At 38.6% G+C, this 10,023-nt stretch overlaps 1 protein-coding gene across 1 annotated transcript; it reads right to left on the bottom strand.

Moving 5' to 3' along the window:
- Positions 1-1,129: 1,129 nt before the first annotated feature.
- On the bottom strand, positions 1,130-5,380 carry Rab39b (RAB39B, member RAS oncogene family). Its single transcript, XM_021155287.3, has 2 exons — positions 4,948-5,380; positions 1,130-2,122 (listed from the first exon to the last, which is right to left on the bottom strand). The coding sequence occupies exons 1-2, from the start codon at positions 5,160-5,162 to the stop codon at positions 1,696-1,698; spliced, it is 642 nt and encodes a 213-aa protein (XP_021010946.1). The 5' UTR covers positions 5,163-5,380; the 3' UTR covers positions 1,130-1,695.
- Between the last annotated feature and the right edge of the window lie 4,643 nt (positions 5,381-10,023).

The following is a 10,023-nucleotide window of genomic DNA, read 5'->3' as shown; positions in this document are numbered from 1 at the left end:
AATTTGCCATTCTTTCTACCACAATGTATATATGAGAAACTTGACTCTAATCAGAATAGTTTTCTTACTGTCAAAAGTATGGCTTTTGCCTAGCTGAACTGGCTACAATCCAAAAAGAAATTTAAAGCATCACTTCTTTTTAAGAAGATAATGAATTTTTCATGTCAGCCATTCTAATTTGCTGATGTGGTTAGCTGTCTGTTCACCTGAGAATTAAGAACTGACTCTCTCGGGTAGACAGGAGCCCAATGTAGGTACATAGCAGACAGGTAGTCAAGGTCATTGTGAGGTGAGTACTTTATCCCCAACCCACTCCCCATTGTTTTATTTGGTTCCTTTTAATAAAATATTCATAGTGTTTGTGAGAAGAACATTTATAACCCATACAGTTTTAATGTGTTTTCAGTTGTGCAGTTAATCCCTTATTTAATGCCCTCTTGTCAATAATACCTGAGTGGCCTTTACCTTTTATTCATTTCTAGATTCCTGCAAGATTATAGCTGAGCTGTAAAACAACAAGGAAAACATATTCTATCATGTAGAGAACATTTATTTATAGTCACATGTCTCCAAAGTTAATAAATTAATCACTTATTCATATGAATAATGATTCAGTGAAAAAAGCTAGGTATCAGGTAGGCTTGGTTCTTGCTTTCTTATTATGTAAAATGGGGTCAAAAATCTCACAGTCCTATGATGGTGATCAAATGAGTGAAATAAATTAATATGAATGATTTTTAAGGATTCTAAGACTATGTGTTGAGCCAATACTCAGAATAGAACCAATGACCAAGGGCTTGACTTAGGGTTTTTGTTTTTGTTTGTTGACAATCTCTGTGTTGTCGTTGTCAGGTATCTGAAGAAGCAAGCAGTATACTTACTTCCAGATTATGGTTCCCTGATGCAGTGAAAGTCCAGGTATGGTTAGAAGGGAAATAATGTGGCCTTTGAGTTACAGTGTTTCCTTTTTCTCCTTACATGATCATTTTACATAGAAGAATTTCTTTCACATAGTTGGCAACTTTATGATGCCAGTGTACACTTTTCTCAAATGTGATAACAACAATATGTGAATGACTTCCCTTTTCATATTCACAGCAGTTTTACTAGAATGCTAGACCTTGAAAGAGCTTTACCAAATAGTTGATTCATTTGGGTTTTTCATTTTACAGTTGAACTGTTAGAAGTGGCTTGGTGTGTTTGTATAAAACCTAGCACACATCTGGCACGGTATTATCATTGAATAAGTTGATATCATACTCTTTTTTTTTCAGTTATCTTAATTGTCCCCAATTGATACTTGATTTCTTTCTATATGTTTCTTTATGGTCACCATGTCTGAAAAGTTGTAATACCAAGGAACTGTTTATCTGTCTGTAGGTGTTTTCCTGGAACCTAACTTTCAAATACCCAGACCCTTAATATGTGGTCCACAAAGGGCACACAGAGCAGCCATTGCTGAGCCTGGCCCAAAAAACAAGGTCTGGTCCAGCCCCTGTCAGCAATTTAGTCCCTCAGTCACAGCACCCAGACTCCCTATCTACCCACACATGAGCCTGTCAGAGATCCAGGCCTAGGAAGAAGGCTCATTTATTATCCAAACATTGAGTTCTCTTCAGTCACATAAGGATTCTATTTATTTTGATAACTTTTAAGTTCAAGTGGGAGAGTATGTTTCAAAAATGGAAGGGTTAACTAGCACAAACATCTCCTCTCTGATTTGATAACCTCTTCTGAAGAATGAACAACATTTGGTACAAATCCACTCTTCACCCCTTCCCAACCCTCCTGGATTGTAATCTCCCCCCTTTTAACCAGCTCATATATGTCTCTTGTCAGGTCTGTGAAGGCTTTCTCCACATTAATGGCATCTCGGGCTGACGTCTCAATGTACTTCATGCCGTATGCAGCAGCCAGTTTCTCGGCCTCGTGGCGAGTCACTTGCCTCTGTGTATCCAGGTCACACTTGTGACCCACCAGAACAAATACAATTTGGTAGGGCTGAACGTGTACTTTGGTCTCTTCTAACCACTCATGGACATTCTGGAAGGACCTGCGGTTGGTAATGTCAAATAAGAGAAGACCACCTACTGAATTCCTGTAGTAGGCGCGAGTGATGGATCTAAAACACAAGAAAGAAGTAAAGAATAAAGTTCGTGCTCAAACTCCTTCACTCCAACGAACTCAGTGTATTCTAGTGTTCCTGATTACTGACAGTTCTTTAGTAAATACAAATGCAATCTATAACAATAATGGCAAGTTTTCAACTGAGTAAAATGTTAAGAATGCTCATGAACTTTCAGGTATTTTCCCTTGAATTTATTATAATTGATAACCCCTGAAAAGATCTTGCAAAATATTTCATTTTTCTATTTATCATTAATGTGTTTTGTGTTTGTTTGTTCCCGTTATTGCTATTTTTTTTCTAGCAGGGGTCATCAATCACTTGTGTGAGGAAAAAGACAATCTTGTTTGCTATTTCCTAAGCCACGTGGGAATGAGAATGGGAAAATGGGGATGGTAAAATGTTCTGAGGCAGGGCTAGAGAAATGGTTCAGTAGTTAAGAGCGCTATTTGCTCTCCCAGAGGACCTGAACTTAATTTCCAGCACACACATGGCAGCTCACAACTGTCTTTAATTCCAGCTTCTGAGGATCTGACATCCTCTCTTGGCCTCCATAGTCACCAGGCACTCATGTGGTTCATAAACATATATGTAGGCAAAACTCTATACACATAAAATAAAACAACATATTTAATATTGTACTGGAGAAAATCCTACCATCTGTATTCACTGACAAAATTCAAAGAGGCTAACTGAGGAGGCACTAGCTGGGAGAATCTGCCAAAATAGTGAAAGTGTTCCAATGAAGTTATATTATTATTTTGAATCATGTAATTAGGTTATTTTAGCCTACTTGTACATTTATTGTTCTTCTTAAACAGAAGAAACATCACATATTTTAGTTTCTTGAGTTGATGAAACAGAAGAAACATCACATATTTTAGTTTCTTGAGTTGATGAACCTTTATTATAAACATATAATGTGTTTTTGCTTAAGAATGTAGAATCTCATGAAAGGATGTAGAACAACTTGCCTATATAATCACTTGCTTTAGACTACTGCAATTTTTGAAATCTATTTTTAGGATTTCTGTCTTCTTGAGAGGGTATGATATATAATAGCTGAAAATGTATGGGAAAATGGCTCAGTGTTAATGTGGGGGAAATGTCTAGGGAATTACAGCCCAAGCTAGAAGATGATATGGGTAGGCCTTACAAATAAGTTCAGGTCTCTAGAACCAGGGATATTAGCCCTGGGAAATGGATATTCATAATTTCTTTATGTTTGAAGATTAATGGGGAATGATAATTGTATTGGAAAATGCTCCAATTTGTGAAAATGTTGATTTGAGAAATCAATGAGCAGTGTATCAAAGCTCTAGAATATATTTATGCATTAGTGGTTTGTATTTAGCACAGAAGATATCAAAGTATTTTAATCATAGTGTAAAGTTATATAGAACTAGACACCGACCCTAAATTAAAAAAAAACCATAAAAATACAAATGACATACTGGGGAAATAGCTCACAACATGCATGACATAAAAGGGTTAATGTTCTTTTTATTAGACAGAATTCCAGGCTGGCCTTCAACTACTTGCCTCAGCCTTCAGAGGGCTGGAATTATAGGGCTATGCCACCAGTGTTGGTGTTGGGATAATCTGTAAAGTAGTCCTACAAATCAATACTATATAATACATAATAAGTAGTAAATATGAACAAGCCGTTCATTCAGAGATCCCAGCAAACATATATAAGAGACCTTTCTTTATTCATGAGAACTTATATAAAGTATTTGCCAGAGCTTTGTACAAGTGGGAAGTTAGAGGCAACTTAATTACCTAACTAGTATCTTCTGTGTCCAACTAATGTTCAGTGGAGAATGAGTCAGTGTTTATAAACTGAGTCCTTTTGCTCTGGTTCCTCCTGTTCTACCTTACGTTAGTTCAAACTGTTCTTTACAAAGTTTTTATTAGTTTGTTTTCTGTCACTTATGTTTTATTTATGCTTTTCCCCATTCTGGGCATTTCCTATCTTTACTTGGGCTTCATCTTCTCCAGTTAAACGTCTCTCCTCTGTATTCATACGTGAAATTACAAATAAATACTACAAAGGAAGAGCCAAGGATTGTGAAAGAAAAATAAACATGCTGAATGTGTCCAGTGGTACAGTAGGGAGTGGCATATAAATACAAACAACAAAACACTCTTTTGTGTGTTGCCTCTGTATCTGTTTCTTCTGACCATGCTAGTACTGAAGTTCCAAGAAGTCAGGGGCTCTGTCTATTTACTTTATATGGAATTCTCTTATGTGAGTAACCTCATACTATTTCTTCAGAAATGATTCCACCCTCTGGCAACTGACTGTATGATGGTTACAAGACAGTCAATTAATCAGTCTCCATTTCCTTTATATTAGGACATATTCATTCTCTCTGTGTCTCTGTCTCTCCCTCTTTCTTTTCTTCCCCACAGATATAAACGGATATATAGAAAGAAGTCAATGTACATCTATCTACTCTACCTACCTATAGCTTTCAGTTATGTTAAAATGACTTGGATTCTTTTAAGCTATGAATCATAGGGTCTGATTTTGATGAATTATATAGTGATCAATTTCAAGTTATTTATTAGCTACCAAAAAGCAGATTGATGGAGTTGTGGTTCAAAGAATGTGATAATGAATGGCCTTCTGCCTGGGCGGTTCTTTCCCTGCATCGAACTCAAAGGTAGCTCAAAGTGTGCTTGAAAAGCCCCAGACAGACCCTTGCTTGTCACCCTGGCAGCATCGCGAAAAGAACCGGGAAGTCCTCTTTCCCCAGGGGCAGAATAAGCCCCAAAGACCCTCCCACTGCTCGCGCGGGCCCGTGGTGTACTCCCACCTGAACCTCTCTTGACCCGCTGTATCCCAGATCTGGAGCTTGATGCGTTTTCCTGGCTCAATCTCCACCAAACGGGAGAAAAAATCTACCCCCACGGTGGGATCTGAAACCTGAGCAAAGCGGCCCTCGGTGAAGCGGCGGATCAGGCAGGACTTGCCCACCGTGGAATCGCCGATGACAATGAGCCGGAACTGGTACAGCCAGATGGCCTCCATGGCAGTGGCCTGGCAGGACTCTTCGGCCCGGGCCTGGGGAGGCGGAAGGGGGCGCCCCACCAAGGCCTTAGCGCAGATCAACCCGTTTCTAGATCGGCCGCGAGGACATCACTGGCCTGGTAGCCTGAAGCAAGGTAGGCCCAGGCGCTGGGGGAACGAAGGGATGGATGCTGCGCTCGCAAAGGTGATGAAATGGCAGCAGCATCAGCACCACGCACTCTGACTCATCACTGAAAACCGAGTTACTGTAATTCTCTGCGTAGACGCGGCACTAGTTTCACCACACTGTCTGTTAGAGGAGCGCACACAAAAACGGACAGGAGAGTAATGTGTTCTGTTTTTAATTATACCAACCACTCTCCTATTAATATAAAAATCTCTCTGCCGTTACAATTGCAAATCTAATTCATTTTTATTAAATCTAGAAAAAATACAAAAAAGTAAACAAAAGTTGAATAATTGTCTTCTATGGGTTTCCATGCTCAAACATGCAAAAATTATTATCCAGGCATATGCATGTGCATTTATTGCTATTTATTTTTTAAAAGACACAAAATTTAATCCTATACTTTTTGTGCAAATAACAAAGTATCATATACATCTCTCCATTTCCAACACATTTTTAAAAGAACATTCACACTGTTTTCACTAATAGCTGTCCTAATTTATTTATAACCAGTGGTGTGCAAGGGTTTCCTTTGCTCTACACACACACACACACACACACACACACACACACACACACACACTTGTTATCTTTAATCTTGTTCCCCTCCGCCGATTAGAAGAGCACAAAATCAGTCTCCTCACTACCACAAAATATGCAATAAAGTTTCCCAGCAGTTGGAGAAATCCCAGGGAGTCAGCACATTTTGAGTGCAATGTATAAATCTTGCTATGGGTAATCTGCTTTCATGATCATGGCATTTCTTGTGCTAGGTAAGTATCTCTTTTGTCTTTTTGATAATTGTCCGTCATATCTTGGTGAGATGATATTCTACTGTGATTTGCACTTTCTGTATGATTAGTGATATTGAATATTTTTTAAAATTTCTTTTCATGATTATTTGCATATATTCTGAGAAATATGTTTAGATTTAATGCTTATTTTATTGGATATTTTCTTTATTTACATTTAAAATGTTTTACCCTTTCTCGGTTTCCCCTCCAGAAACCCCCTATCCCATTCTCCCTCCCACTGTTCTATGAGGGTGCTCCCACACCCAACCACCCACTCCCACTTCCTGGCCCTGGCATTACCTTACACTGGGACATCAAGCCTTCACAAGACCAAAGGCCTCTCCTCCCATTGATGTCCCACAAGGCCATCCTCTGCTACATATGCAGCTGGAGCCATGAGTCGCTCCATGTGTACTCTTTGGTTGGTAGTTAAGTCCCTGGGGGCTCTGGGGGTTCTGGTTGGTTGATATTGTTGTTTTTCCTATGGGGTTGCTATCCCCTTCAGCCCCTTCAGTCCTTTCTCTAACTCCTCCATTTGGGGACCCTGTGCTCAGTCCAATGGTTGGCTGTGAGCATCGACCTCTGTATTTGTCAGGCTCTGTATCAGACTCCTGTCAGCAAGTACTTCTTGGAATCCACAATAGTATCTGTGTTTGGTGACTGTATATGGGATGGATCCCCAGGTCGGACAATCTATGGATGACCTTTTCTTCAGTCTCTACTCTACACTTTGTCTCTGCATTTCTTCCCATGAGTATTTTGTTTCCCTTCTAAGAAGGATCGAAGCATCCACAATTTGGTCTTCCTTCTTCTTGAGCTTCTTGTGGTCTGTGAATGGTATCTTGGATATTCCTGGATTTGGCGATAATATCCACTTATCAATGAGTGAATACCATGTGTGTTCTTTTGTGATTGGGTTACCACCCTCAGGATGATATTTTCTGGTTCCATCCATTTGCCTAAGAATTTCATGAAATCATTGGTTTTTTTTGTTTGTTTGTTTTTGTTTTTTTTTTCAGCAGTAACCAAATGAAGCTCTCCTTTATTTATGAAATCACCGTTTTAAAAACAGAGGGTATCTTTAAATTGTGACTTTTTATTTTTGGAAATATTTTAAAGGTTTCAGTTATAGAAAATTTAAAAATATCAATTGAAGACTTTATGGCTTATGATAGCAAGCCATATCTCTATCTAGTTGTGGGCTGTCTTTTTTCTCCTATCATATATATATATATATATATATATATATATACATATATAATATTTTTTTAATTAGGTATTTTCCTCAATTACATTTTCAATGCTATCCCAAAAGTTCCCCATACCCCCCCCACTCCCCTACCCACCCACTCCCACTTTTTGGCCCTGGCGTTCCCCTGTACTGGGGCATATAAAGTTTGCACGACCAATGGGCCTCTCTTTCTACTGATGGCCGACTAGGCCATCTTTTGATACATATGCAGCTAGAGTCAAGAGCTCCGGGGTACTGTTTAGTTCATAACATTGTTCCATCTATAGGGTTGCAGATCCCTTTAGCTCCTTGGGTACTTTCTCTAGCTCCTCCATTGGGGGCCCTGTGATCCATCCAATAGCTGACTGTGAGCATCCACTTCTGTGTTTGCTAGGCCCTGGCATAGTCTCACAAGAGACAGCTATATCAGGGTCCTTTCAGCAAAATCTTGCTAGTGTATGCAATGGTGTCAGCGTTTGGAAGCTGATTATGGGATGGATCCCTGGATATGGCAGTCTCTAGATGGTCCATCCTTTTGTCTCAGCTCCAAACTTTGTCTCTGTAACTCCTTCCATGGGTGTTTTGTTCCCAATTCTAAGAAGGGACAAAGTGTCCACACTTTGGTCTTAGTTTTTCTTGAGTTTCATGTGTTTTTAATAGCTGAGTATTGTCTGTATCCATTTCTCTGTTGAAGGACATCTGGGTTGTTTCCAGCTTTGGACTATTATAAATAAAGCGGCTATAAACATAGTGGAGCATGTGTCGTTATTGTTAGAGCATCTTTTGAGTATATGCCCAGGAGTGTTATATCTGGGTTCTCAGGTAATACTATGTCCAATTTTTTGAGGAACATCCAGACTGATTTCCAGTGGCTGTACCAGCTTGCAATCCCACCAGCAGTGGAAGAGTGTTCCTCTTTCTCTACATCCTCGCCAGCATCTGCTGTCACCTGAGTTATTGATCTTAGCCATTCTGACTGGTGTGAGTTGGAATCTCAGGGTTGTTTTGATTTGCATTTCTCTGATGATTAAGTATATTGAACATTTCTTTAGGTGCTTCTCAGACATTTGATATTCCTCAGTTGAGAATTCTTTGTTTAGCTATGTACTACATTTTTAATAGGGTTATTTGATTCTCTGGAGTCTTAACTTCTTGAGTTCTTTGTATATATTGGTTATTAGCCTTCTATTAGATATAGTATTGGTAAAGATTTTTCCCCAATCTGTTGGTTGCCATTTTGTCCTATTGACAGTGTCTTTTGCCTTACAGAAGCTTTGCAATTTTATGAAGTCCTAATTGTCGATTCTTGATCTTAGAGCATAAGCCATTGGTCTTCTATTCAGAAAAATTTCCCCTGTGTCCATGTGTTTGAGGCTCTTCCCCCACTTTCTCTTCTACTAGTTTCAGTGTATCTTGATCCACTTGGAGTTGAGCTTTGTACAAGGAGATAAGAATGGATTGATGCATTCTTCTACATGCTGATTGTCAGTTGAACCAGTACCATTTGTTGAAAATGCTGTTGTTGTTTTTTTTTTTTTTCTCCTACTGGATGGTTTTAGCTCCTTTGACAGAGATCAAGTGTGGGTTTATTTCTGGGTCTTCAATTTTATTCCATTGATCTTCCTGCCCGTCTCTTTACCAGTACCAGGCAATTTTTTTTGTTGTTTTTTTTTTTTGTTTGTTTGTTTTTTGTTTTTTATCACTATTGCCCTGTAATAGAGCTTGAGGTCAGGGATGCTGATTTCTTTTCTTTTCTTTTTTTTTTTTAACATGTGTTCATTTTTTATACCAACATGAAAGTTACAACTTTATCTTTTCCCAAAATTATCATTTTGTAGTAGGAAATGTATAATAAAGAGCAATGACAAAGGAATTAAAAATTATAAACATGTTAACTGTGTTACAGAACTATGATCACAACTGGTAATAAAAACTATAGTGCAGAATTCCTGGTGAGGTCTGTTCCTTCCCTCCTTTACCTGACTGTGAATACAACGTTGTACCTAGAGGGATGCTGATTTCCCCAGAGGTTCTTTTATTGTTGAGAATAGTTTTTGCTATCCTGGTTTTTTTTTGTTGTTGTTGTTTTGTTTTGTGTGTGTGTGTGTGTGTGTGTGTTTGTGTGTGTTGTTGTTGTTGTTAGTTCATATAAATTTCAGAATTGCTCTCTTTATTTCTGTGGTGAACTGAGTTGGAAGTTTGATGGTGATTGCATTGTATCTGTAGATTGCTTTTGATAAGATGGCCATTTTATGTTTATCCTGCCAATCCAAGAGCATGGGAGAACTTTCCATCTTCTGAGGTCATCTTTGATTTCCTTTTTCAGGGACTTGATGTTCTTGCCATATAGATCTTTCACTTGCTTGCTTAGCATCACAAGAAGATATTTTATATTATTTGTGACTACTGTAAAGGGTGTCGTTTCCCTAATTTCTTTCTCAGCCCTTTTATCCTTTGAGAAGAGCAAAGTTACTGATTTGTTCGAGTTAATAATTTTGTATCCAGCCACTTTGCTGAAGTTGTTTGTCCGCTGTAGGAGTTTTCTCATGGATTTTTTTTAATGGGGGAGGGGGTGTTGCTTAAGTATACTGTCATATCATGTGCAAATAGTGATATCTTCACTTCTTCCTTTCCAATTTGTATCCCCTTGATCTCCTTTTGTTGCCTAAT

Source organism: Mus caroli, unplaced genomic scaffold (genome assembly GCF_978045245.1).
Source record: "Mus caroli unplaced genomic scaffold, Mus_caroli_1 scaffold_5, whole genome shotgun sequence".
In the NCBI taxonomy this organism is placed as follows: domain Eukaryota; kingdom Metazoa; phylum Chordata; class Mammalia; order Rodentia; family Muridae; genus Mus; species Mus caroli.
Note: the sequence above shows the minus strand (reverse complement) of the source record. Positions and strands in the feature narration are given on the sequence as shown.

What these genes read in the sequence shown, in the direction of transcription:
- Rab39b (XM_021155287.3), bottom strand. Translation starts at nt 5,162, where the DNA reads ATGGAGGCCATCTGGCTGTACCAGTTCCGGCTCATTGTCATCGGCGAT. An exon ending in GCGGGTCAAGAGAGGTTCAG is followed by an intron (nt 2,123 to 4,947) that starts GTGGGAGTACAC and finishes CTTGTGTTTTAG; the next exon opens with ATCCATCACTCGCGCCTACT.